This window comes from Panthera leo, chromosome D1 (assembly GCF_018350215.1).
Source record: "Panthera leo isolate Ple1 chromosome D1, P.leo_Ple1_pat1.1, whole genome shotgun sequence".
NCBI lineage: Eukaryota > Metazoa > Chordata > Mammalia > Carnivora > Felidae > Panthera > Panthera leo.
In genome coordinates, this window is record NC_056688.1 from 112,006,067 (window position 1) to 112,033,229 (window position 27,163).

Genomic DNA, 27,163 nt, shown 5'->3' on the forward strand with positions numbered 1-27,163 from the left:
TTTATCTGATGTGTCGTTTGCAAATATTTTCTCCCGTTGTGTCGGTTGCCTTTTAGTTTTGCTGATTGTTTCCTTCGCTGTGCAGAAGCTTTTTACTTTGATGTGGTCCCAGTAGTTCATTATACTGTATTCTTAAAGTAAGCTAGAAAAAAAGTTTTAAGTGACAGGGAAAGCAGATTCACAGCGCCATGCTGTCTTGATACCTAAGCTTATTATCGGATTACAGGATGAATCGTCTGTCAGAACCCGCGTTGGCGCTGTGTCTTCCGTGACAGAAAGAGCTGTGGTTACGTGTGTTGCTAGCAGTAGGCGTCAGAAATGAGAAGAACACGAAAGGTTCACGTTTATTTGCAGGCATAGCAATTCATGCACTCACAGCGAGACGTATCAGGGTGAATGCTTCATGACGGCCTGGGCCTGGTGTAATCAGTAGGTCGGTTGCTTCGTTGCTTCGTCTCGGCCTAGCCTATACTTTTACAGCCGGATTCACAGTACAGTGCTGGACACGTCGTTACCTTAGCAAAACCGCCGGAGATAGTAGGCCGGGAGGCATCCTCTGCAGGGACCGAGAGAGGCACGCTGCAAGGTAATGTCGTTCTTTGAAAGCCAAGTTATGAGACAACACGTTACTCATTTTAGGTCAGATCTCACTCCCCTTATGCCCGTGCGTGTGAGGACAGGCTGTCCAACCGCACACAAGTCTCGCACACGACGTTCTTCCCGATGAACGCCTCGGTGGTGGCCACACGCACGCGTCTCGCGTGGCCTCGCCGTGCGCTCACTCGATTTTCACACACAGACGCGCCTGGCAGGCGAGGTGATTCGCTGGGCGCCGTGGTGAGGATTTGCTGTCCGGGAAGCGGGGGCGGGTCGTCCCGGAGGTCCTCGTGTGCGGACCTGCTTGGGGCGGGGGGGACCCTCTGGGTGGGGCCGTCTTGGGTCTCGGGGCCCGGGGGGCGGGAGCGGGGGGAGGCGGGCACCCTCGATGCAGCTTTCCGGAAGTGCGTTTCTGTCCCCCTCCGTGCCTTCCCGTTTCCCTGTCCACGTCTCCGCAGACGTTGGCTGTAGTCCCCGCACCCAGGCCTCGGCAAGGTCCGTGTGGTGAAAGGAGCCGAGCCTCTGCCGGGGCGCTCCTCGCGGCAGCGTGCTCTCCAGCCCTGCCGCCTTCGTCGGCCTCCGGCTGCTTCACCAGCTCTCCTCTCCGCGCCGCCGTCTTCTGTGACCTCCTCTGGGCTTTTCCCTGAGCTCTTGACCCTCTTCGGGATCCGCATCTTGAATCCCTTCATCCTCCAGCCCTTTCTGCCGTCTCCACAGTCCCATTCACGATTTCCCCGATCGGCTGTGTCGTACGTCCTGTGAGATCACGCGCGTCATTTGGACGGTCCTCTCCAGCAGGGATTTCTTCATTGTGTTGGGCTTGACGGTTTCACGGAGTTGTTTGTAACGTCCCTTGGCATCTTCCCGGCTTTCAAAGCGTTCCCCCTATGGCGGTTCTCTTCGGTAGCATTGACCGTCCTCCTTGTAAAGTGCCTGTGTCGTGAGCCTCACAGGTCCTCGTGGCCCCTGGTCCGCAGGCTGACTTAGACCCGCTGCGCTCCGGAGCGAGTGAGCCGCCCAGACACGTTTGGTGGTGACCCGTGGGGTTCCGGGTGGCCAGGACATCGTCCAATGTCAGAAGAACTTGAGAGGACAGTCCCTTGCTTTCAGCGTACTTCCTGAGTTGAGGGACAGAGCCGGGATGGAACTGGTCCAGGGAAAGGGCTCTGCTTGTGCAGCCAGACCACTGGCCACTGGGACTTGTTGCCTTCAGGACCCCGGGGTGAGCTTCCTACACAGGGCCAGCCGCCCTGATCACACCCCCGCCTGTGTCCGCTCAGACGGTAGCTGCTTCACCCCTTCCTACCCAGCTTCTTGGTGCTCACTTGCTTTCTCGTGAATAAATGTCCTTTGTGGCATTTTCCCCCCGACGGGGCACCTCCTTCTGCATGAAAAAGCTGTGCAGGCAGCCGTGGTCTCCTCAAGCGATTTGCTTGTGTTTTTCACGTTTTGCCTTGGAGTGGGTGACACGCGGAGGACGGTAGCTCCTGCTTCTCCGCAATCTTCTCTGGGGCGTCTGGGAAACCGCGTCCTTCCTCTTCGTGGTGGAAGCTGCTTTTTCTATCGCCTTGACCATTTTTAAAGCCAAACTCCTTTCTCAAATCACCACGCCTGCATTGAAATCCTGTGCCTGCATTCAAATGTTCCAGTTTTCGATCCTTCGCTTCCTTCTGCCTTACGTTGTGATGTCAGGACTTCACTTGTCTTGCAGTTTGAGTCGAGTCCGCAGGTGTGCCCGTCTCACCGCAGACCTACGTCCACAGAGATGCCACATCTTCAACACGAGACGAAAAGGTGTCTCACACAAAGCCCCAGGTTTTTGCATGTGCTGGGGTGGCTGCAGCGAGAGCTTCGAGAATTTCCTTTTCTTTGTGTCCCCATGGTCCTCACGCTGGCCGGCTGGCCGCTGCCGCTGCGGGCCTCAGTACAGGTCAGGCCATTCAGCCTTTTCTTGTCACGCCATGCCTCTTCTCTGCATCGCGGGAGCACGTCCAGCATCCCTGGGGACACTTCAGACGGGTCCCAGGGTGTAATTCAGGGTTCATGGTATTGCCCTTAACACGGTGAAAATTACGAGGAACCCTGAGAAATCACTTTTCCTGTGGTGCGTGATTTACCGGAGAAGGGAGCTGATTAGCGGGTTCATGCAACACTTGAGGTGACCTCAATGGCAACAGGAGGTGGTGCGCACTTCCCCCAGAGGACAGCGTCTGCTACGGCTCATTTTATGCGGTTAGGACTTAATCCTGCGTCTCCGCATTTGTTTGCCTTTCTCTTGACTGCAAATGGCACCATGTAGGTACGGTCTGTTTACGTGCGCAAATTTTGATAAGCTTTACCTTGTTAGAGTAGGTTTGTGTATGTTTTCGGGTAGTAAACGCTACGATAGCCTAGTATCTGCCTAGATTTCATGCATTCGTGGCCTACCTTTTACTTAATATTTTTGATATCTCTAGGCTGCTCAGCTCATCTGCCAGTCTTTCCAAATGTCACACATCTCCAGAAAAGTTTCCAATGTATTTATTGGGAAAAAAATCCCCACATAGAAATGGGCCTGCACAGCTCTACGTCAAGGATCAGATAGGCTTCTGGGGGTTTACCTCGTCAAGTCAGATTGCAAGGAACGTGGTCAGTTCTGTGGTCAAGTTCCCGTTGATTTGGAAAGGGTTAATTTATGAAGGAACTTGAAGTATGTCACCTGTTTGTACGTTGATTTTCTAGAATTGCCGAAATCAACCACTTTCTGAATTTGCACGTCAGGCTGTTAAGTGAATCTTTATCTCCTCGTTTGTCCTTCGGAGACAAAAGCTCTGGGGCGCCTGGGTGGCTCAGGGGGTTAAGCGTCTGACTCTTGGTTTGGGCTCAGGTCACGATGTCATGGTTCACAGACTGAGACCTGCACCGGGCTCTGTGCTCGACCGACCGGAGAGTGTGCGTCCACCTCCTTCGAGCCCACCTCTACGCCGTGTCCCGGGCGGGCGCTCGGTATTGCTGGGAGAGAAACCCCACGCGGGGTGGCGGGCCCTGGCATCACTCTCCTCAGCGACGCTTCATCCAGAAAGTTTCCTGTTTGTCTAAGGAAACCAGTCTTAAACTCTCCCTCTCGTCAAGAGGCCTGCCAGCATTTCTGAAAAGTCCGTTTCGTATGGTTGACTTTGATTGGGCCAGTCGTCAGGCTACGACAGCAGCTTTTGGGTACCGTCAGCCTTTCCCCGCTGCCGCGCCGCAAGCCTGCTTCCCAGACGAGGCCAGAGGCTGGGGATGGGCAGCAGCCTTCTCGGCCTGTTGTTGCCGAGTCAGCAGAGTTCCTGAGTCCTAGACCTGCCAGGCACCTGAAAATGTCTCTGTCCCCTTGAGTGTCGGTGCCTCTGAAAATCCCCGGGACTCCTGTGGGTGGTGAGGAGGGGACTGGTGTGTGTGATGCTACTTGAGGGTGGTGGGCGAGTGGACTAGGGTGGGCCGCGGAGGCCTGGTGCGCTCTGGCTAAAGACCCCCTGTCTCCCTCCCTGCCCCCAGGAGTTTGCGGCGCTTACTAAGGAGCTCAACGTCTGCAGGGAGCAGCTCCTGGAGAGAGAGGAGGAGATCGCGGAACTGAAGGCAGAGAGGAACAACACCAGGGTCAGTAGGCGCACCGCCAGTGTCTTTCCACACAGGACCCCGTCCACTCCCCTTGTCCACATGTCCCCCTGGAGCTGGCCGGGAGTCACGAGTTGAGCGTTCTCACACCTTGTTTGATCCGGGAGGAGAATTAAGGCTATTTTAACACGTGCGGGGGCGGGGGCGGGGGGGGGGGGGGGCTCCCTAACCGGGGACCGAATTGAAGGGATTCAGACTCGGTTTCGCATTTGGTTACACGGGGGCCCCAGACTGAAAGTGCTGTTTCAACACGGCTTTCCCTTGGCCTCTCCCACCAGCTGCTGCTGGAGCACCTGGAGTGCCTCGTGTCCAGGCACGAGAGGTCTCTCCGGATGACGGTGGTGAAGCGGCAGGCGCAGTCCCCGGCCGGCGTGTCCAGCGAGGTGGAGGTGCTCAAGGCCCTGAAGTCCTTGTTCGAGCACCACAAAGCTCTGGATGAAAAGGTGCCTCCGGCCACGGCGGCTCTCGATTCGCGCACCTGCCGTGTGCCGTGAGGCACACGTCGCGTGTTTGTGGGACTGGAGTTTCCTTTTAAGCTCCTCGAATTCTTGTAAGAAGACAGGTCTGTGTGGTTAAAAAGTAGCGGTTGGCGGAAACGTGCGTCTCGATTTGCTGTTACGAGTCGCGTAATGTAATTTATTTCGGGGAAGATTTCGCTCCAATGTGAAATTGAAAGCTGTTAACGAGCAAGCGTGTGAACGTTGGCATCCGCGAAAGACCTTACCAGCACTCTGTCATGTGATTTGAGGTTAAGGGGACCTTCGGGTAACGGTACAGTAAGGAGAAATGAAACACCTACACGTACAAACTCAGTCCCTTTGTTTCCAGGTGAGAGAGCGGTTACGAGTAGCGCTTGAAAGGTGTAGTTTGTTAGAAGAAGAATTAGGGGCCACGCACAAAGAGGTAAGCTCCGGACGTCATCGCGGGAGTCGATTTGAGGGGGTTTCCTTTTTATCCCTGGTCTTTAAAAAAACGCGTGAGACTCGCGGTGGGGACCGTCACCTGTCGCTCACTTTCTGACTGGCGAGCGAGGGCCGGCACGCCTCGCTCTCTGCGCCCAGCTGCGCGGTCTCTTACCTGCCGCCGTGCAGCCGAGAATACGTTCCGATTCAGTCACTCGTTTTACTCTGGCTGCGGGACATCACCGCCCGTTTCCCCCGAACTGTGCTCACAATTTACGGTTGTGTCTTTCCGAGAGGAGATTCTCTATCTTTACTTACTTCCTCACCCTCGTATTCAATTCTTTGGTTTTAGCTAATGATTCTTAAAGAACAGAATAATCAGAAAAAAACCCTAACAGATGGAGTGCATGACATAAACCACGAACAAGAAAATATGCCGAGCACGAATGGAAAGGCAAGTCCTCAGGCCTTCTCTCTGTCTCTTCCCCGGTTCCTCTGCCCGCAGACGTGGGGGCGCGTGCAGGACTGTCTGGAGAGCTGCTGGCAAGGCGCGTGGCGCCCGCGACAGCCGGCACAGATCGTGGGACTTGACCCATTTCCCGGAAGTGCCCTGTTTCTTAGCTCGCCAGACAAGGCTATTTAAGGATTTTTCCCCCACCAGAGAGCTTCTGACGGTTCTTTAAGCCACGAGGAAGACCTCGCCAAGGTAATCGAGCTCCAGGAAATCCTAGATAAGCAGTCAAAGGAGCAGAGCCAGATGAAGGAGCGCCTGGCCGCCCTCTCCGCTCACGTGGCCGAGCTGGAGGAGGACCTGGACACGGCACGCAAGGACCTCATCAAGTCCGAAGAAGTGAACACCAAGCTGCAGCGAGACGTCCGCGAAGTGAGTGGCAGTAGAGGTGGCCACGCCGTCGTCGAGCCGAACGTGGGGTGTCGGTTCGGTCGGTGCCCGGTGTGTCCTTCCTCCCCCACGGGCTTTGAACTTCGGGAGTTTTGTGGAAGCAGCAGCAGAAGGGAACGGTGCTCCGGGCCCGGGGCGGGCCGCCTCCCCGTCTGCCTGCGTGGCGGACCCTCCCCTCCCCGGGAGAGGCCGGCGGGCGGGCGGGCGGCGAAGCGCCCTCAGGTGCGGACTGCGGGCCGTGCTCGCGGTCCGTTCCAGTAACACCCTCGGCACGTCCACACCGCCACGGTGCTGCCGGGTCGCTTACGGGGCCGCGAGCGTACGCGGGCGGCTCTGCCGGGGGGCCGTCACTGGCCGCCCCTGCTGCTCTGACCTGCTCGCGGGGGTTACGTGCCGCTGGTCGTGGCGGTCAGAGCGAGCGAGGGTGCGGCCCGCCGGCCGTGGGGCAAGATCGTGGGGGAGTGCGGCCGCTTCTGCACGCGTGGTCATTTATGGGAACCTGATCGTTGTCACGGAAACTAGTAAGGGCAGGATGGTCTCTCTGCCCCTCCTCCTGTCCCTGTGAGCTGCCCTTTGTGGACAGTCCCCCGCCCCCGCCCCCAGCCCAGCACGGCCACCTCAGGAAGACCCTCTCAGGGCCTCGAGCCTGGATGTACAGGTGCACTCTGTCTAGTAGCTTAGTGTGGGTGAGGTCGTGTAGGAATTTAAAGCAAAAATATTTGCAGAAATTATGTAACCTGTTGAGTGAAATTATTCTTTGGCAAGGGGGGGGGAGGAGGCTCTTCAGCAGAGTTTAAGATGCAGACAATTTAGAAATTCATTTCTTAAGACTCATCACTTTTCATGTTGAGACTGCTGACATAAATTCCTTAGTAAACACTGAAAGAGGAATCTTCAGGGTAGGGGACAGGAAAGGCAGGGCAGAAAGTTCTGGTTCCATTTTCAGTGTTAGATACCGTGTGATACAATATTGTTACAGGATTAGGCTTCACAGGGTTACTTCCAATTATATAAAAGTTTGCATTTTGTTTCAGTTTGTTAACACTTCTGCTTTAACTTTGGCAACTGGATGAGATTTCATCCATCTTTTCCCCGGGAAAATGATGGTTGTGTCTCCCAGCGTGTGTTTCCGGAGGCCAGTCCCTGTTCTGTGGAAAGCTCACTTGTGTCAGGAGGCAACAGACGTTGTGACTTCCAGGAGATTTTATTATACGTTTCTCGTGAAACACATCGGAAAAAATAAGCCCCGGGGACTGAGCGGCCAGAATCCCAAGCAGGCTCTGCCCTGTGGGCGCAGAGCCTGACACGCGGCTCAACCTCACAAACCTCGAGATCGTGACCTGAGCCGAAATCACCGGCTGAGCCACCCCGGTGCCCCGAGGGTGCTGGTTTTCTATTTGATTGGAAGATCAGGATTTAGCCCAGTTTTTGTGTCTGGAGTGTGTTAACGTGTCCTGCACTAGTCATTTCCCTGTTTTCCCTCTGAAATACCTGCTGTAGGCCGTGGCCCAGAAGGAGGACATGGAGGAGAGGATCACCACCCTTGAGAAGCGCTACCTCGCGGCACAGCGTGAAGCCACCTCTGTGCACGACCTCAACGATAAACTTGAAAATGAGATTGCCAATAAAGACTCTATGCATCGACAGGTAGCTAATTTTGCTGAAGTTCATCCAACTTTTATAAATCACAAGTGCGGTTAAATACCTTTCTCCTGTGACATTCATGTTGGAAGTCAAGTCTCAATGCAAAGTTTCTGGGATCTTGGAACATTGTGTTCAAAAGCGTGGGTTACTTCAACTTACAGGTTTTAATTATTCGGGATTTTATGTAACCGCGTTATGGAGCTGCACTGCGTGATTCTTCCTTCTGCCTTGTTTTAACTGCATGTTAATCTGTTGCCTGTTAGCGCTGTTTCCAAAGGAGCAGGGAGTGGCCAGGAACATGCAGGCAGCTGACCGCTTTTGTTAGTACCTGGGATCGGGGGGGGGGGCAGGTGCAGAAACATAGTCTGGCGTGAGGACGCGAGTCTCCTGCATTTTGAGAGGCCGCACGTCTCTTTCTTGGTCGTCACGGGTCATCTGGCGTTAAACAGGAGACCCAAACCCAGCTTCTTGGAAACATAGCGAGTTTGGTGTGTTTAGAAGTATGTCATTAGACACAAAAGAATAATAAGAGTCAGGTACTAGGAAGCAACTAAAAATCGTATCGAGGAGCACAGTTTAAGAGCCCGTAAGATGTCCCAGCGGCACCGGCTGGCTCCGTCGGTTGAGCATCTGACTTCGGCTCGGGTCATGATCTCGCGGTTCGTGAGTTCGAGCCCCACGTCAGATTCTGTGCTGACAGCTCGGAGCCTGGAGCCTGCTTCGCATTCTGTGTCTTCCTCTCTCTGCCCCACCCCTGCTCATGCTCCGTCTCTCCGTAAATAAACATTAAAAAAAAAAAAAAAAAAAGCATGTAAGGTGTTCCAAATAATGACTGTAAAAGGCAGATCACGAAATACTACGTACAGCATGTGATTTATTTTCTCAGGGTTTTAAAGCGGGATATGTGGTCTTTCCGCACACACAGAGCTATATGCACACAGACAAAGGAGGCTGTGTATAAACGAGTGTTAACCTCACAGGAACCTCGACTTCTACATGATTTTTAAAATTACTTAAAAAAAAATCCCTTGTCTAAATTTTCCCCATTGATTTTTTTTCAAGAGTGAGAGGGTTTTTCTAGAAGAATCACACACACTTGCAAAAATAACTCGACTGGCATGAGGCATATTCTCGGAGGCTCTGTCCTGGCCGACGTGCCCACGGCAGTCTGCCCTAAGGAGCGAGCCCTCAGACGACAAGTCTGGTTATTTTTAAGAAGGCTTAGGACCGAACCCTTCTTTCCTTAACTTGGGAAGAACGAGCAAGCTTCTACAGAAGATGGGTTTTCTTTAACGTGTGGGAACTTTGTCTTTTGAAAGACTTCTTTGAAGACGCTGAAGAAAAGCAAATACTTTGGCGAGAGGTGTTTTGCGCCGTGAAATCAGGCCCCAGGGAGTGGGAGCCTCCTTGCAGAAAGGAAAGGTTTACTCCGAAGCGGCTCCCGAAACGGTTGGCTTCTGTCGGAACTGATTTAGTAGATGTCTGCGTTTAGATTTTGTGTCACTTTATCACAGGTAGAAACGGATAGAAGACTCGCTACCTTTTGACGCTTCGCTTTCGTTTCCTAGACGGAGGATAAAAACCGCCAGTTGCAGGAGCGCCTGGAGTTGGCAGAGCAGAAGCTGCAGCAGACGCTGAGGAAGGCCGAGACGCTGCCCGAGGTGGAAGCCGAGCTGGCCCAGAGGGTGGCCGCCCTCTCCAAGGTGGGGCCCGCCCTTCCCGCTGGGTCCGGTGGCGGGATGGCGATGTTCGCGGTGGCCTGTTCGTGTACCTTACCTGTCACTGTTCGCGTCGGCGCGCCCGAGTCCACGAAACAGCTCAGATCTGTTTTCCGTGCTACTTTGAGATCGGAACGCTTTTCAGATGCCAGGCATCCTCCCCGTTTCCGTTGCCTCCGGTTCTGTCAGCTGTGTGCTGTTTCCAGTTGGCTCGATCTAAGACTCGCTGCTTCTCAGAGTTAAGTCAGCGACTCAGAGCTCAAGATAGCAGCCTCGGATAAGAGAAGGACAGGGGTGCCCGGCTGGCTCAGTCGGCGGAGCGGGGGACTCTTGACCTCAGGGTTGTGAGTTTGAGCCTCCTGTTGGGTGTGGAGCTTACTGAAAAAAATAAATAATTTTTAAAAAGGATACAATTTTTCTCAGAAATAGGAGCATCCTCTTCTGTTTTAAAAATAATCAAAATAAATCTGTAACAGTTTTTTTTATTAAAAAATTCTTTTGATGTCCATTTATTTTGAGAAAGAGAGGGAACGTGTGCACGTGCTCGAGCAGGGGACGGGCAGAGAGAGAGAGAGAGAGAGAGAGAGAGAGGGCCAGAGGGAGAGAAAATCCCAAGCAGGGTCCATGCTGTCGGCACAAAGCCCGACATGGGGCTCGAACTCACAAACCGTGAGATCATGACCTGAGCCGAAACCAAAGGTCAGACGCCCAACTGACTGAGCCACCCAGGCATCCCTGTAATAAGTAAATTTTGAAGTAATTCATTCACTGGTTCAACAAATACAGACGAGGCCTGTGCCAGACACAGTCCCTGCCCTCCCAGCTCTCACAGCCCTCACCACCCACGGGGGAAGCCAGCGGTTGAAGAGGCGGTTTCCAGACGTGACGTGGTCGGTGCTGGGATCGAGTGATCCACACGGGCCGAGAGAGCACATGACCCGGCAGACGGTCCAGCCTTCCGGGTCCTCGGCCGAGGGAGCCTAACGCGGGGAACCTGTCCATGCTTCTGTCTCACCGGCTCCCGTGCAGTGAGGGCCCCACTGGGAAGGCGTAGGCACGGGATGCTGACCCTCATGGCTGACGTCGGGTCGGGCAGGTGGTACCGGGCGCCCACAGACCGACAGCTCCAACAGAGCCTCTCCTGTCCTTTGTGATCTGCGTGTAAAATCTCCGTTTCTTTTCTCCCCTGTCCTCTCTCCTGTCCCCGGTCGGCCTTGTAGTCCGACCGTTTATCTTCTGGACACTCTGCTGCTGAGGAAGCTAAACTGTCGGAACTCGCTTCCCAGCTTAGGAAGGTAGCACGTGTGCGTTGCTCTGTCCCGCTTGCTGCTTCCTGCTGTCCGTGCTCAGGGACCACGGGCGTCTGCCGGGGGAGGAGGCACCGTCCACGGATCCGGGGCCCGGGGTGGGGACGAGCACCTTGCCGAGCCCCGGTCACCAGCTCGGAGGCCCACCGCTTCCCACTGGCACGCGTGAGGCCGGTAGGGCGTGTGAGCAGGCGGAAGGCCGCTCACGGCGTGTTGCGCGTCGGCACGGCGCGTGGTGCGGGACGGCCGGCTCTTGTGACCCCGCTGTCGCCCACAGGCCGAGGAGAGGCATGGCAACATCGAGGAAAGGCTGCGCCAGATGGAGGCCCAGCTGGAGGAAAAGAACCAAGAACTGCAGCGGGTACGTGTCTGAGCGGAGCGGCTGCGCGCCTGGCGGTGGCTGAGGATGAGGCGCAGGCCGGGGGGGTGGGGGTGGGGAGCGGTGCCTCGTTTCCCGCTTCTCCGCACGTGGACGCCAGGCCCCCTCTCGATCCCGTCAGGGGTGCAGTGGCCTCTGGCGCGAGTTGGACGCTGGTGAGTGCTCCTAGCGTGTGGACGATGTTCCCTGGACGCGCGGGCCCCGTAGGCAGTGCCGCCCGGGGTGGAGGCACCTGCACGGCTCATCGGCAGCCACTCGCGGTGCATGCGGGACCTTGCAGGTGCCCCTCGGCCAAGCCAGAGGCGCTGGCCTGGGGTGAGGCCCGTCCTAGAGGAGTAGTCTGCTTGCTGAGGACGTGACATCGAGGTCCTGAAATCAGGTCATGGGCCTGACCTTGGTCCCCACATCCTGAATGACTGTCGAGATGTAAAGGCGTAGGTCGGGGTGGATGTTCCTAAGAAGAGGTAAACCGTAATTGAGCCTTGATGAAAAGGAGGCCCGTGTCCGTTGAATCCCCTGAGACTTTACCCTGGAGGGGCTGGTCGAAGGGCCACATGAAACACCCAGGAGGGGCGCCTGGGTGGCTCAGTCAGTTAAGCGGCCGACTTCGGCTCAGGTCATGATCTTGCGGCCCGTGAGTTCAAGCCCCGCGTCGGGCTCTGTGCTGACAGCTCAGAGCCTGGAGCCTGTTTCAGATTCTGTGTCTCCCTCTCTCTCTGCCCCTCCCACGTTCATGCTCTGTCTCTCTCTGTCTCAAAAATAAAAAATAAAACGTTAAAAAAAAAAAATTTAAAAAAAAAGAAACACCCAGGAGACAGACCAGGCAGCGGCCACCCTGCCTTGGCACGTCCATCCGAGGCCGTCAGGTTTTGTTTTCACCGGAAACTCATGTGCTTGGCCCTAGGTCGCAGAGCATCAAACGTGAGTTTCCGGGGAGTGAAGGTCCTGACGCTAGCACGAGATCGCGTGTCGGCCGACCCCGGCCTCCCATCACACACGCGCGCACAGGCAGACGCTAGCCTCTTGGGCCAAGAATTCGACCTTACTTACTTAGAGATGCACTTCATTACTTTCAGGACTGGATTGTAGTTTGAAAGGACAGGCGTTGAGATAAGGATTCTTCTATAACCGAGGCAATTCCAAGGAAACTTCTAAGCTGTTTTGCTTAAAAAATACGTGGGTGCTGATCCCTTCTTGGGTGGCCAGGGTCTTTTCCAAGTGATGGCCGTTGCCGTGGGTTAGGTGTGACGGTCGTGCTTTCTGTTCACTGCTCCCAAGGGAAGAGGTGTCAGCACGTGTGTCTTACAGATGAGGGGATGCAAGCAGGGGCGGGGGGGTGGGGCTGACCATTGCCCAGCCTGTGGCGTGTCCCGTGGGCTCCTCCTCCTACCCGGACCCCCTGGCTGCAGGGCACATGTCTACCCCGTGCCCTATGGCCCTCCACCCAGGAGGAGCCCCCAAGTGCTGCCGGCCTGTTCCCGCCGCTTCTCTTTTGTGTTCGTCAGGATATGGGGCAGAAACGAGCTTTTTAAACCTTGCAGTTGGTGACAGTTACATAAAACACAGACCCGTGAGCTTTGCTGTTACATTCAAAAGTTACTGGAGGTACTTAGTTCCGATTTTTTAATACAAGTGTCCGTTACAGAACATTCAGGTGATGTGTGAATATAAAGAAAAACAGATGAAAGTCTCTCTCACCGCTGAATTTTTTCCAAAGTGGATTTTTTTTTACCTTTCGCTTTTGTCTGTGGATTCATTTCTTTCTCCCTGAAGCCGGATCCGAGCTTCTGTTTATGCACCGGGAGAGTCCTCCTCCCGTGTGTGGATAAGCTGATCCCCTTGAAAGTTTGCTCGTTCCTGCGTGTACATCTGCCTCCTGAGCCCATCTGAGAGCTCATAATCAGGACATTCCTGAGGCCCCTGCGTATTTCGTTTCCCAGAAACAACGGGACCTTCTAATGGATGATCCCTCGGAGGCACGTTCCTGCGGTTCTGTGCCCCGCTAGGTCGGTTCCGGCAGTGACGCACAAGCGCGCCCAAGAAGGCTGCGGGAAGGGGCAGCCGAGGACGAGGACGTCCTTGGCACGCCCTCGGCGCGTCTGCGCTGGTGATCGCACTCTGGCTTGAAGCTGGTGTCTCCTCTTCCAGGCAAGGCAGAGGGAGAAGATGAACGAGGAGCATAACAAACGTCTGTCGGACACTGTTGACAAGCTCCTTTCCGAGTCTAACGAGCGGTTGCAGCTTCATCTGAAGGAGAGGATGGCCGCTCTGGAAGACAAGGTAGGACGGGACAGGCGGCGGCTGAGGGCTCCCGGCCTCACACAGGAGCCCCCTCGCGTTGTTCTTTAACGCGGAAAGACCACAGACCGTTTCCCACTCCCCGCTAAGTTCCCAGCGTCCCGTCCCTGCCCGACGTACGTGTGTGGGCAGGTGTGTGTTACTGTCTAGAAGAGAAGTCTGGTCTGGGAAGGGCCCCCGAGAGGGAGCACTTTAGGCTTTTGCTAATTGAGACTTAAGGAGTAAGGTGGCTTCGTGCTAATCAATAAATGGCACAGAGGTAGCCACAGACAGTACCTAACTAAGTGGAGTGGCCGTGGGCCGATAACCCTTTATTTACAGGACCTGGCGGTGGCTGGATGTGGTCGGCAGGCCCTCGTTGGCCAGCCCCACGCTGGGACCCGTGTTAGGTCCAGCCCTCGCCTGGTCCTTGCGTGGGGAGCCGATTTCTAACGTCGTGTATGGAGATGATGCTGTAGGAGTGCGCTGTTATGTAAGGCATTTAATCAGCTGAAAACAGGTTCTCCTGTTCCATTTCCTGCCTTCTCTCTTTTCATCTGGTTTGGAAAAAGTCTAAGCCTGGACTCTTACACAGTCATCATGGAAACACTTTAGCTGTAACAGGAGGGAAGGAGTGTCATAGGATCTATGCCAGAGAAGCTCTGGTGGAAACAGTTGGATTCGGACCTGATAAAACCGTCCTGGCTACACCCGTGTCCCTGAAGATGAGCCCAGAGTTTTCCGAACTGTGATTGGCACTGGGAGACACCAGTGAGCCCTGCTAATCACGTGACACGCTATTTTGCATAAAGACCATTAGGAAGTGCATTATTACACCCACGTAGGGTTCTTGCCTCGCTGCCTCCTTGATCTCTGGGCCCAGCCTTAAGGTAGAGTAGTTTTGTCTTAGATTTGAATTACACGTACGAAACTTAGGTCATGTTTTCCCGAGTGACTGGTGAATTACCCTAAAAGCTAGTACGGACCAGTTTAACTAATTAAAATAAACTTACGAACTTGTCGTACTTACATTCAGAAACTGATCCGTGAAGAAATTGTACACGGACCAAGTATTACCAAAGGCTGTTCCTGTGGTTTCAAAGACAGCATTTCACTCCGTGGGCATGTGACCCTGTTCGCTGGTGTAGCCACACGGTCCGTTCCTTTTCCGTGCTGCGTTATTGTAAAGAGAAACATAGCTATGCTCTATGCATTGTTTTCGAGAATGAACAGTAAAGGACTGTCTGTGTCTTTCTCAGAACTCTCTATTACGAGAAGTTGAAAATGTGAAAAAGCAGTTAGAAGAAACGCAACGTGAGAAGGTACTTCCATCTCTCAATCCTTCAGAGATCCGTCGAGACCGGAAAGGAGCAGGTGTCCGCTGGGGCTCCCACTTCCTCCACGGCGGGCCCCCGCTGTGCTTTCGAGCGGCCCCACGCTCGCAAGTCTGAACGGCACGCGTGTGGCGGAGTTGGAGCCGAGCAGCCTCTGGGTTCAGATTTCTGAGTCCCTTCGGGGGTCCGCTCGAAAGCTAAAATGTTCGCGTAAACCTTTCGTTGAGTGCAGCGTTGCCCAGCAGGAAGGTAACAGGTGACACGGGTGTCATCCCAAGGATTCTCGCGGCTGCATTTGAAATGGTCAGACAGGCGGGCGATGTTAGTTTTCATGCAGCCCGATGCAGGCAACATGTTATTGTATCATGTAAATGGTATAGACGTGAAGGAGCTACTCTACAATGTTTTCCACATTCAGTCCTTGCAACCCACGGGGCGTCTCGCGGTTCCATGCCCTGTGGTCGGGACCAGCCCCATTTTGGGTGCTCAGTTAGCCCCGTGCGGCGGTGTCTGCTGCCTGGGACGGCACCGCCTCGGGGGTTGTTGTGCGACCGAAGCTCCTCGTCGGTTTTGCTCCCTGGTGCTGCGTGTGCAGACGTGAGGCTGGGCTGCGGAGGGTCCACGAAGGAGCACGTGCCTATCGCACAGAAGGGCCATTCCCCCACCGCCCAGAAAGCCCTGCTCCTCTCTACGTAATTAGGAAGAAGTGTCAGTGGCTCGGTGTTTCTCCTCGGTAACCTTGCTGTGCCTGAGACCTGAGTGTTCAGTAGGGTTCAGGACGTTCACTTGGTGATCTGGGTGTTTACTGGAGGACTCTCGGAGAGAACGGTCTTGGGGTTCGTGACTGCTGAATTCACCCGTTGCGGTCATGACGGTTGACATTTGAACACAGTGGATGCAGATAGCTTTTTCATTTTTTTTAATTGAATTCTAACGAACCTACAGTGTTGTATCAGTTTCAAGTAGACAGCATACCGTTTCACCAATTGCACACGTAACTCTGTGCTCATCACCATCACTGTGGTCACCGTGTGTCACCATACAGAGTCCTTGGGGTATCACGGACCGTATTCCCTGTGCTGCGCTTTTCGTCCCCGTGACTGCCTGATTTTATATCTGGAAGCCTATGCCTCCTAATCCCTGTCGTCGCTTTCACCCACCGCCCCCGCTCTCCTCCCCTCTGGCAACCCTCGGTTTGTGCTCTGTGTTTAAGGGTATATTGACGCAAGTGATCGTAAACCTTCCCTGCAGCAGGTGTCATTGTCGTTTGCTGCTTTGCAGGATCGGCTCCTACTGAACGTGGAAGCACTGAGGGCTGAATTAGAGCAGGCGAGACTGAGAGGCTCTTCCCTTCACCACGGGTATGACATTTCCCGGTTCATAGATCTGTTCCAGATGCTTCCCTTCGCCACGAATATGACCTGAACCAGCCCACAGTTACACACTAGAACCGTGGGTGTGCTGTGGTCTGATGCGAACCAGCTCCCAGGTACTGATAGCTGACGGTGGGGGGCACTGCCTTCGCCATGGCTCTGACACGAACCAGCTCACAGACACGTATGTTAACACCTGCTGTGTATCTTCGAGAACGAGCCCTTGGCCATATGGGCAGAGTGACCTGATGTGGCTCAGGGAGCCGGTAGCTTAGTAGCTGGTGAGAGGGAGAAGTAGAACATCGTTCCAGAGGATAGGCTTGGACACCCAGGAGACCGGGAGGCATGACAGAGCTCGCAGCCGCAGGAGGAGGTGTGGAAGGTAGGGAATGGTCAGTTTCTGTCGTGGGTGGGTTAATTTGCTCCCCCCCTCCCCCCCGCCGCGCAGTGTGGCACCGATGGTTGGGGGTAGGAGGGGTCCAGCATGCCAGGTGAGGGCCCGCGTGCCTGGGAGCCGTGGTCCCTTCCACAAGGCCAGTGGGGTTGCCATGGGAGTGGCCGCACGGCCATGATTGTGAGGGTCAATTTGACATTCACGGCGTTAGCACAGTGCTTGTAGTTTGTCATGTTTTTGAAAAGACTCTGGAGAATGACGTGTAGTCACTTTAAGTCTGTTGGGACAACTGTGAGTCACCTGTGAAGGAGTGAGTCGGCCGGCTCGTGAGCTGCGTCCCGCAGACAGTAATCGTCAGCAAGGTATTAGAAGGTCTCTTCGCTTCTTTGTAGGAAATAGTCACCGTGGGAGAGTCCCGCTGGAGCGAGAGTCGCTCGAGTAGCTGACTGGGCCCCCTCAGGTGCAGGGAGCAGGCTCCTGCTCCGAAGGCAGGCCCCCTCGGGCCACACAGGGGTTTGGGTGGCTGCAGACGGGGGCTCTCGGGAAGGTTGAGGGTGTGCTGTGGCTGTCCCTGTTGAGCCTGCTCGTAGGAAAGAGGAGAGGTCAGCGAAGGTCGGGTCGCGAGAGGCTCTCCCTGTCCGTGGAGCCGCTGGTGGCACAGCGAGCGTGCGTCCAGAGAGGGAAGGGCACGGGAAGACGGGGGCACAGGGCGGCCGCTCGGTTGGCTGATGGAGCTCCTCGCCGGCCAGAGGCCGGTGTCGCCGCTCAAGGGCTCGAAGACGCGTATGTGTGAGGAGGCCAAGCGAGCAAACGGGAGCAAAGCAGACGCAGCATGGGCCACCGGCGTGCACGTTGGAGTTCTCCAGGGAAGGGGCCGTGCGGGCACCTGGAGGCTGGCACCGTGGGGCAGTTGCGGTAACAGGGAAGCCCACGCCCGTCGCCCGCCTGAGGCGTGCTGGCCAGCGAGAGGGATAGAGGCGGGCTGTGCGCTCCCGTGGTGCGGAGGGAGCGGCCGCGGTCACGGGGGGCCCTGCGGTCTGCAGACGGCGGGCAGGAGGCCGGTCGGGAACGGGGTCTGTTTGAAGCCGTCTCACGTAGCGCTCTCCCGTGTGGTGGCAGAAGACACGCTGGTGGGAGCTGTGTCGCCGTGAGCACGGGCGGGCCGCGGGGACGGGACTGAGGAGGTGGCAGGCAGCCCGGCCAGCCGAGCCCTCCTGGCACGACCTCCCAGCCAAGTCTCGTGTCCTCCTCTGGCAAGACGGGGCGGCCTGGGTTGCGGAGGAAAAGAAAGGTGACGGACCGACTTCCACATGCAGGCGGGGCAGATGGGACAGAGCTCGGGGATAGGACTGGATGCGGGGGCCCGGGAGCCCGAGACAGGGTGTCAGAGTCAGGGGACACTCGTGAGCCTCAGAGGAGCCGCGAACCATCCCAGACCACACGCGGGGTGTCACGTGTAGCTCTCACCGGTTGGCGACGTGCCGTGGCCCCGCAGCGGTGACGCTAGGCCACCTGAGCGCAGGTGAGCAGTTCCGCCGGGAATAGGGGGACAGGAGGAGGGAAGGGTGGCTGTGGCCAGCGGGCAGTTCGGACTTGGCTGTCTTACAAACAAGCAGTCCCCTGAGGCAGCGTTTCTCGAGGACGTTTCTTTAAAGGCCGCAGAGAGGAGCGCGAAGCACGCAGAGGAGACGTCCTGTCACGCGGGCTCTGTCTGCAGGCCTCGCGGGGCGGCGCCCGGGGCCCCCTCTTTAGTTGATGTGAATCAGATGGGCGTGTTCTGTCTCCCGAGACCATAAGGATTTGTGAAACGGAAGGCAGCCTCTCTTCTTTTCCAGAGAGCAAGGAGCCACTGGACTCCCGTGCAGGGCTCAGGTGTGGAGGGTGAGCCCGTGGCCGAGGCCGGGCAGGTGGGCTGGCGGGTGCTCCTTCACAGCTGCTGACCGCTTCCTGCCCGGAGCCTTTGCTGAGGGGGGCAGGTGACAGCCCATGTCAGTGACCCCATCCTAGGGGCTCAGGGCTCCGTCGAACTTTTCTGGAGACTGCTGTGGCCAAGGGGGACGGTTGTCTGTCAGTCTAAGTGCACGCAGGCCAGAGACGCTTTTGCCTTGGAAACACCGCGCGCATCGCCACCTCCTGTTCACGGGAGCTGCGAGCTGCGGTTCCCGAGGATCCTGCCATGGGTGCCCCTGAGGTGCCGGTTAGTGGCAGGAGGAGGGATGCCCGGGGTCACCGGGCCTCACAGCGAGGGCCTCGGCACGCGCGGGAAGAGGGCACTTGAAGGCCAGAGGGACGCACGGGAGCGCTTCCCGGTCAGTCGGGCAGCAGGTGGCACAGACACGCAGGGCGACGGGTTGACTGGGGGCGGGTGCCGAGGCCGAGCACAGGCCCTGCTCCACCTCGGGGACGGCTGGGCCGTGGCGAGGCGTTGCCCCTGCTGGGCCCGGGAGACCCTGTCTCCACAGGGCCTGGCTGGCGGGCTGGGACGGGAGCCAGGAGAAAAGATGGCGTCCTTGGAGACCTTCTTCTGTGACCTCAGTTTCCAAATTGGCGGGTTCTGGCCTGGCTGACAAAGTTCACTTCTTGTTGATAATGACCTTTTTCTTCCTCCCCCTCCCCCTCCCCCCCCCCCCCCCCATATTTCAGGCGACCGCACTTGGGCAGCGTCCCAGATTTCAGGTTCCCTCTGGCGGACGGCCCCACGGATGCCTACAGCAGCGCGGTGTTGCGCCCCCGGAAAGGCCGTGTGGCCGCTCTGCGAGATGAGCCTTCCAAGGCAAGGACCTCCGTCCTCCGGGGGCTCTCGCGGGACCCGCCCGCCTGCTCCAGTGTCCCCTGCCTTATCCTCTGGCTGTGAGGCTCTTCTGGAACCAAACTGCTGATAGGCCGCTGTCTCTTGTCCCCTTCCCCCCTTCTTCTTTTGCTGGCTCACAATTTACTTTGTAGAGCTTTTTTCCTTTCTTTTCGAAGAGTAGAAATGTGGATTAAGATGGGACCTACTGTTAAGCACAGCACAATGCTAATTAGTACAGTTTTGAAACACTAATGAAGATTCAGTGAATAGTGTATTCATCTTTAAGCAAAAAAGAATTCGCATTTGGAGTTTAAATACTTTTGTACTTTTGTCTCTTCAGCAGCATATATTTTTATATACTCGTGTATGTTTTCAGCACTGATAGTCATTGAACGAGTTTGGGCCAGACATCATCCCAGACCTAGGGCTGCAGCATGACCGAAAAAACCAGATGAGGGGCACCTGGTGGCTCAGTCGGTCAAGCGTTCCACTCCTGATTTCCGCTCAGGTCATGATCTCTCGGTTTGTGAGATCGAGCCCCGCGGCCCCGCATGGGACTCTGCGCTGACCGCGCCTGGAGCCTGCTTGGGATTCTCTCTCTCTCTCCCTCTCTCTCTGTCTCTCTCCCTCTCTCTGCCCCTCCCCCACTTAAAATAAAACAAAGAAAACAATAAATAGATAAAAAGTCAGAGGAGAGGCCTGCACCCCTATCTGTGCGCAGTGTAGTGAGGAGACACCAGCAGCGAATGGGAAGTAAAAGGTGATACGTGTATTAGTTGTCTATTTCTGTCTGACAGATGATTGACAAATCCCTGCAAAGGCGAGTGGCTTAGGAGGAACACTTCGCAGTTGCTGGTTTCTGTGAACTTAGGAGAGTCTTAGCTGGGTGATCGTGGCTCAGGGGCTCGTGAGGTTGCGCCACCAGGAGGCTCGGCTGGGGCTGGCGGGTGCACCGTGCGCTCCCTTGCCTGGGTGTTGGAGGCAGGCCTCAGGTCGTCGCCACACGACCTGCCCGCAGGCTGCTTGGCTGTCCTCCCGGCACAGCAGCGGCTTCCCCAGAACTCACGCGGAGAGAGGGCAGGCAGAAGGTCCCAGAGCTTGTGCCGTGCTAGTCTTGGGAGCTGCCCGCCTTCACTTCCACCACGTTCTGTTCGTTAGAGCTGCAGGGCCAGCCCACACTTGGGGTCCACCCCTCGACGGGGGTAGTGAAGAACTCGTAGACGTAGTTTGAAACCACTACCGTGTCAGATGGGAGTAAGCGGGGAGAGGCAGTCGGGTGTCGCGAGTTGTGAGATGAGGAGGGAATGAGACTTGTAAACTCAGTTAGACAGGGAGGTATCGCCAGGAGGGTTACGTTTGAGCACTGGCCCGAAGGAGGCAAGTGAAGGAGCCGTGTGGATAGATCACAGGTTGGTGCCAGCAAGAGGTGCTCATGGAAGGGACCTAGGGCACGAGAGAACGTGACGGGCGGGGGGAGCCCCAAGAGGTCGGACCGAGGGGACACGTCCGGTGAGCAGTTGGACGCTCCATTCTGGGCCTCAGGAGACCTTGACTAGAGGGAAGGATCAGAGCCAGAACACGCTGGTGGCTTCTAGAGGCACAGGCCACATAAAGTCCCTAGGTGGGCCCCTGTGGACAGCCCCAGAGTCCAAGGGCGGCTCTCTGGGCACTGCCCAGCGTGGCAGCGGAGAGAGGGAGACGGAACTGGCAGAGACCAAGGGGTCCCGACAAGTGCTGGGAGCAGCCCGGTGGGCCAGGTGCTCAGGGAACGGGAGGCCGGTGGGCCTGGTCGTGCTGGGTGGGGCCAGGCAAGGTGGAGGCCGAGGACCACGGTGGTCTGGTCCAGGAGCCCTTGTGCTAAAGCCCACTCGCCCAAGTTCCAGAGTCTGTGGAGACACAGTAGGGGCAGCTTTCTGGAGGACTTGAACTCTGGTTGGGAGCAGAGACGCAGGGCTAGCTGGAAGGAGACGCAGGGTAAAAGTTCTGTGGTTTCTGTTTTGTTATTTTGGAGGGAAAAGGGGGAGAACATTTTTAGGCTGATGTGGATGAAGTTAGAAAGGCGATCATCCAGAGAGAGAGGGCGGAACGATGTCCCTGAGCCAGCCGAGGGCCTCGTGCCCGTGGGTGGGGCTGTCTCGGGGGGCGGGTGAGCAGGAGGGCAGGAAAGCCTCCAGGAGAGTCGCTGCTCGCACCCGCGCCCTGCTCCTCAGACCACAGGGTTTGGGCTCGGCCGCAGAGGCGCCTCTGCCCCACGAGGGCGGCCCCGAGAAGAGCAGGTTCTCGGGCTGCTCCTGGGTCCTCTCTGCTCCTTCCGTTCGGTCACACCAGCCTCAGGAAGGGAGGCGGGGGACGCTCCAGTGGCTGCACGTCCCCTACCTGGAACACCAGCGAGCTGGTGGGGCCGCAGAAGTACACTCAGATTTAATGGCCTTGTAACCGCCCACGGGGGTGGCTGGCTGGCACCGATGTATTTTTTTATTCCCATTTTTGTTTCTGATCTGCTCGTCCCACCCTGTGGGCGATGTCACAGAAATGCCCACGTCCACGGAGGCACGAGCGTCGCAAGGGGGTCTAAGTCATAGGCCGCCCTCCTCACCTGTGCCTTAAGTACTGCTTGCTTCGTAGGTCAGCAGCTTGTAAGCACAAGGCAGTTCCCCGCTTTCTTTGGGCTTCCAGTTGAAAACTTTTCAAGTTTCTGACAGATTTCTTGTAGGTTTCTGGAACTGCGTTGTTATTTTCCACCTTTGCCGAGATTGAGTTTTTTTACTTACAGGTACAGACTCTTAACGAACAGGATTGGGAACGTGCCCAACAAGCTAGCGTCCTAGCAAACGTGGCACAGGCGTTCGAGAGCGACGTCGACGTGTCTGATGGCGAAGACGACGGGGACACGCTCTTCAGTTCGGCCGCTCTGCTCTCGCCCAGTGGGCAGGCCGATGCCCAGACGCTGGCCATGATGCTGCAGGAACAGCTGGACGCCATCAACAAAGAGATCAGGTACACGTGGTCGTGCGCGGCACCGCAGAGACCACGGTGTCTCCGAGGGACTGTTACCGCGCTCAGGAAGGTCTGGAACAAACACTCTGAATGCTCTGAGTGTCCCATAACGATAAAGCTCCTTCAGTTCTAGTTTAAGAATATTGTGCGATTCCCCTAGGTTATAAAATTCAGTTCACCAGGGCATCTGTCCACAGTTGTGGACAGGTTCGCGTAACCTCTGGGGAAGGGCGGAAGGTGTCCAGTCCCTTCCTGCGGGTGCCCAGTGTGCGCCTGCGATGCTCCTCAGCGTCCGACCGAGGTTCCAGGGTCGGCCAGGGCGCGGAAAGCCGAGGGCGCGTCGGGGAGGCCTCCCTGATCCACAGCGCAGAGGGAGGGTGTGTGGGGCGGGCCGCGTGCATGAACGTAATGTGTCGAAATCGGTCCGTTGTAGAGCGGTGAGTGCTCAGGGGGCGTGTGTTTGAATCATTTTACGCTCGTCACTATTTCAAGGGTGTTTTCTTTAGAAATCCTCTTAGCAGTTATGGTAGCGAATTTACAAAGCTCAGGTCCCGCGGAGGCAAGAGAACCCAGAGCCTGGCCCTCGTGGAGACGGAGGCGGCAGGGTGGGCAGGATGGTGGGCCCGGGGGCCCGGGAGCTGCTCTGTTTTGGAGTCCTGAGGTCCCGTGGGGAGCGGGCACGTGCTAGTGGCCCTGCTGCCGTGGATCCGGGTAGAGTCACCGTCCACGTTTCGTTCTTGGGAAGCTAGCGCAGGCAGACGTGCTCCTTCCTGCCTGCAGAGAGCGGGCGGTGAGGACAGACGCCAGCGGGAGAAGCGGGGAGGAGCGGTGGGCTCTGTGGAAGCCGTCCCCCGTCAGGTCAGCGCGGGAGAGGAGAGAGGGCCCGCGCTTCGGCTTTGCTTTTGTGTGGCATGTGGCCAGGGAGAAGCGATCTTCCTTCGTGCGAGTTGACCAGATAGAAATGGTCAGTCGGTCCGGGGACTTGTCTATCACAAAGTAAGCTCTCGGGGTACGTAAACAGAGCTTTCATCGGAAAGGTCGCCGCGTGGATCTCTGGTGTTAACATGGGCATAAGTAGTGACGTAGTCAAGTGCAGAAATTGCCGTTTCCTGATGCACTGCTCTCTGGCAGTGAAGAGTGTTCGCCTTGAATTCCAAATGAATGGAGTACAGTGGACTTGAATCCGGGAATTCAGAGGAGGCTGGTCGAAAATTCCATCAAATAAACTGGTTTGAATTCAGCCTTAAAAAAAAAAAAAAAAACCAAAAAAAAACAACTCAATGCTTTCATCTAGTCTAGAGGCTTCAGTGTCGGGGAACTCCCAACTGCTCCGTGGGTCGGTCCTTCGGTTAGGTCAGAGGTCCCGATTTCCAGTTGCAAAACGGGTACATTGACGTGTCTGAGAACTGGGAAGGTCGCAGTTGTGAATTCGCAGCTCATCGTACGGCGAGAGCTGCCGGTGAGCCTCTGGCCGAATCTGAGCGCACAGGAGTAAAATCAAACACGGTTGGTGGAAGGAGCTTTACGGGACGCCCTGCAGGAGTCCCCCCTCGTGTCGTTCCGAAACCGGGTGTGTCGAAAAGACACTAGAAGGGGGACCGTTCTCGCTGAGGTGGGGTCGGAGCAGCCGTCCTTGGAGCTCACCGGCCCGCACGTTCGCAGCGCGGGAGCAAGCACGGACTTGTCGCGCAGCTGCGTTCACGGGTTGGCCAGGGCGGCGAGGGTGACCTGTGTGCTTTCGTTGCAGGCTCATTCAAGAAGAGAAGGAGAGCGCGGAACAGCGGGCAGAGGAGATTGAGAGCCGAGTGGGCGGCGGCAGCTTAGACGGCCCCGGCCGTGTTAGACCCGCGGGCTCCAGCGCCCCGCACCCCGCGTCCCCGCTCGCGGGCCCCTCCCCTCCACACAGCGGGCGCTCCACCCCACGGAGGGGCCCGCACAGCCCCGCCAGGGAGGTGGACAGACTGGGGGTCATGACTCTAGTGAGTATTTGCCTCTTCTTCCTGCGGCGCTCCCCCCACCCCAGCCCCCGACTTAGGTGCCAGAGTCTACGAATACGGTTCTGTCTCGTGTTTTACCCGGAAGGAAAGCCGGTTCATCTGTCGCGCTCAGAGGTGCGAGAATTTTTAAACCGGCCAGCATTTAGTCATTCAGCGGTAGCCGGCGACGCACGGATTGTGCCGTGCGGGGGAGCGGGTTAGCCGTCGTCGCGAGCTCATCGTCAGGGCTTTTGGGTGTGTAACTTCGGATGTGGGCCCGCGCCAGGCACCGTGGCTCCGAGGGGCGTGTTCTTGTTTTCGGGGAGTCGGCGGTTTCACCACAGTAAGTACGGGCGGTAGAGAAGGCGCGGAGGGAGGCCGTGCTGTCTCTCTCCGCATTAGAGATGCCTGACCGGAGGGGACGGGACACGCGGTCAAAAAGTACCGTAAAATAAAGCTCAGGTCGGTTCTCCTGACGCTGGTGCGTGTGTGAGGCCAGCACGGCAGCGGCGTGAGCCCCACACGCGGACGGCTTCTGGGAGCGCGTCTTCGCTCCTCGGCGTCTGGAGACGCGGTGCCCGTACGGTTTCCGGGCGAAGCGTGCAGCCCTGCGGAATGTCGCGGAACTTCGCCGCGTACGTAGCTTAGGTTTGGAGAGCACGTCACCTCTTTCCACCTACGATCACGTTTACGACGTTGTGTTTCTGAGCGCGCTCGCGTCTGTCAGAATCTGTCCCGTTACCGTCCGTTTTTCTTCCCAGCTGCGCTCTTGGCCAGCATGTGATTAGATCAGCTCTGAGTCTCTTCCGTGGCCTGTGATGCAGGAACTAGTCCGTTTTGCGTTGTTTTGACGTCACTCTGTGTATAATTCGCACCATTAGCTAATCAGCTCATACCTTAAACTCTTGGACGGTCTCATCTGTGGTTTCACGCTTCCTTCCTCTCGGAGAATTTGTGAAAGTCGCTGTGGAAATAATCGGCCCTTTTCCCTGCTGTGGAATTTGTGTGCCGGCCGAGAGTGTATCTGCTTCCGTGCTGGGTTTTGACTTGCCGTCTCATCCTTCCGCTTGCTTCCCGCTGTTCACGCAGACCTCAGCCTCCCGCCCCCCAGCCGGTATCGTGTTCCCCCACCCCCCGCCCTCTCTGCCCCATGCCGTAAGCCCCTCCGCAGCGTGCTCCCGTGGCCGTGGTCCTGTGTGTGCAGCGTCTGCAGTCAGTCGTGGCTCTCTCGTGTCGTTCCTGCTTTGTCTTCGTTTCTCGTGGGGTAGTGGGGTTTCGCCCCAACGGTGACCAGTGGCACTTCGCGTGTCACCGTGTAGTACGCGTGGATGCGGGTGTGACACAGGTAACAACTCGTCAGCGAAGGGTTTCTTCTAAAGAGATCAGACACAGCACGCTCTGTGGTGCCGACGCTCGTGGGCGGGACTCCAAAGCTCATGGGCTTACCGGGCACAAGTACCGCCTTCCACACGGAAACACGGGGCTCCTGCAACGTGAAGCTGTCACCTCTCTCACGCCCGTTTTTATCACGTACCTGCACAGCGCATTGATTCTTGGGAAGTTTTAACTCAAATTCTAGGTCAGGGCTTGACACTAACACCCAGCAGGTCCTTAACCAGAGTCGGTCGGTTCGGTGTTCTACCTGGTGTCGCGGTCACTTCTTCGGCATCCACGAGGTTGATAGTGTAAAAGCGGAACGTGGTTCTCAGCAGGGAGAACAGTTACAGAAAACTTTAGAGTAGACAACTGTTAGATCTCTTTGTTACACAGGATGCCGTATTTTAATAAATTATGTACGTCGTAGTGGAATCTTATCTCCCTGAGTAATAATTTATAGTTTCTCTAGTAAAGGTTGAATAACCTATTATGTTTAAATGTGTGCTGGAAAGAAGTTCTGTTTCCAGCTATGGTTGTTTCTAAACCTTATCTCGATTATATCCGTGCTGTTGTTGTTTTTAAAACATGTTTGCCTCTTCTGGTCCTTGAATTTGTGACTTCCGAGCGTGCAGTAAATCTGATTTCTCTTAATTTCTTTGCATGCCTCTGTCAGCCTAGCGATTTAAGGAAGCATCGTAGAAAGGTAAAGTGCTTGGTAGTGTAACCTACCTGTGTTTGTCTGTGGCGGGTGGGAGAGTGCCCGTCGCTTCGCAGAGCGGGCACCACAACCGGGTCACGACAAGCGGCCGGTGTGTCCCGGGAAGCGCTGGGCGCTCGAGCTTGGCGGCCGGTTTCCATGGCGCCTGCGAGGGATGTGAGAGTTTGCCTTTCTCTCTCGTTTGTCTCCTGCTCGCTGCGTACTCAGTTATGCGAGACATAGAAGTTTCTAGGAAGAGAAATGACTGAAGCCGAGCCCTAGATGTTCGATTTGGGGATAACCACCTTGGACAGTCGCGGCCAGCAGCGTTTGGCGAGCTCTTAGGGTCCGCCAGCTGCTCTGTGCAGCGGTTTAGGAGCCTGTTACCCGGCCCCCACCCACACCCCTGCGAGCCGCAGCGTGTGTGGTCACCCCAGTTTCCAGATGTGGAAACAGGCCGAGAGCCCGGGTCCTGTGCCCGAGGCCGCATTGCAGTGCAGACGCTGGCCACGACACCACTTTGCCACGTACCCCACCTTTGCTCGGGCGCCTTTCTCTCCTTTACGGCACCCCGGCCCGGGGCAGGGCACCTCCTGTGTCCAGAGGACCATGACTTGGGTGCCCCTTCTCAGGGGAAGTGCCGTGCCTCGGGACCGGACCCTTGACCAGAGCGCCCCCCTCATAAGCGGGATGCTTTGCTCCCTGGACCGTACCCCCATGCCAGACCTGCCCGGCCGCGCGCTGACGGGGCCGTGCCTCTGATACGGAGCTGGGCGGCAGCCAGGGGAGCCCCTCTCCCGCAGGGACGGTGTGGCCGTTCAGTTAAACTCCGGGTTCAAGTGCCAGCTCCGTCACAGGTGGTT

The 27,163-nt window shown here is 56.6% G+C and overlaps 1 protein-coding gene across 4 annotated transcripts in view; it reads left to right on the forward strand.

The window, feature by feature from the left end:
* Window positions 1–27,163, forward strand: part of PPFIA1 (PTPRF interacting protein alpha 1) — a 90,399-nt gene that overhangs the window by 37,337 nt on the left and 25,899 nt on the right. For 3 of the 4 annotated variants that reach the window (XM_042904162.1, XM_042904160.1, XM_042904161.1), the window contains exons 3-16: window positions 4,114–4,215; window positions 4,512–4,676; window positions 5,062–5,136; window positions 5,488–5,589; window positions 5,797–6,018; window positions 7,537–7,683; window positions 9,249–9,383; window positions 10,983–11,066; window positions 13,233–13,364; window positions 14,621–14,683; window positions 15,977–16,056; window positions 19,106–19,235; window positions 22,027–22,250; window positions 23,998–24,229. In XM_042904162.1, the coding sequence (XP_042760096.1) occupies window positions 4,114–4,215; window positions 4,512–4,676; window positions 5,062–5,136; window positions 5,488–5,589; window positions 5,797–6,018; window positions 7,537–7,683; window positions 9,249–9,383; window positions 10,983–11,066; window positions 13,233–13,364; window positions 14,621–14,683; window positions 15,977–16,056; window positions 19,106–19,235; window positions 22,027–22,250; window positions 23,998–24,229 (1,893 nt within the window). Of the gene's footprint in view, window positions 1–4,113; window positions 4,216–4,511; window positions 4,677–5,061; window positions 5,137–5,487; window positions 5,590–5,796; window positions 6,019–7,536; window positions 7,684–9,248; window positions 9,384–10,618; window positions 10,694–10,982; window positions 11,067–13,232; window positions 13,365–14,620; window positions 14,684–15,976; window positions 16,057–19,105; window positions 19,236–22,026; window positions 22,251–23,997; window positions 24,230–27,163 lie in introns of all 4 variants that reach the window. The other variant, XM_042904163.1, reaches the window with a different exon arrangement.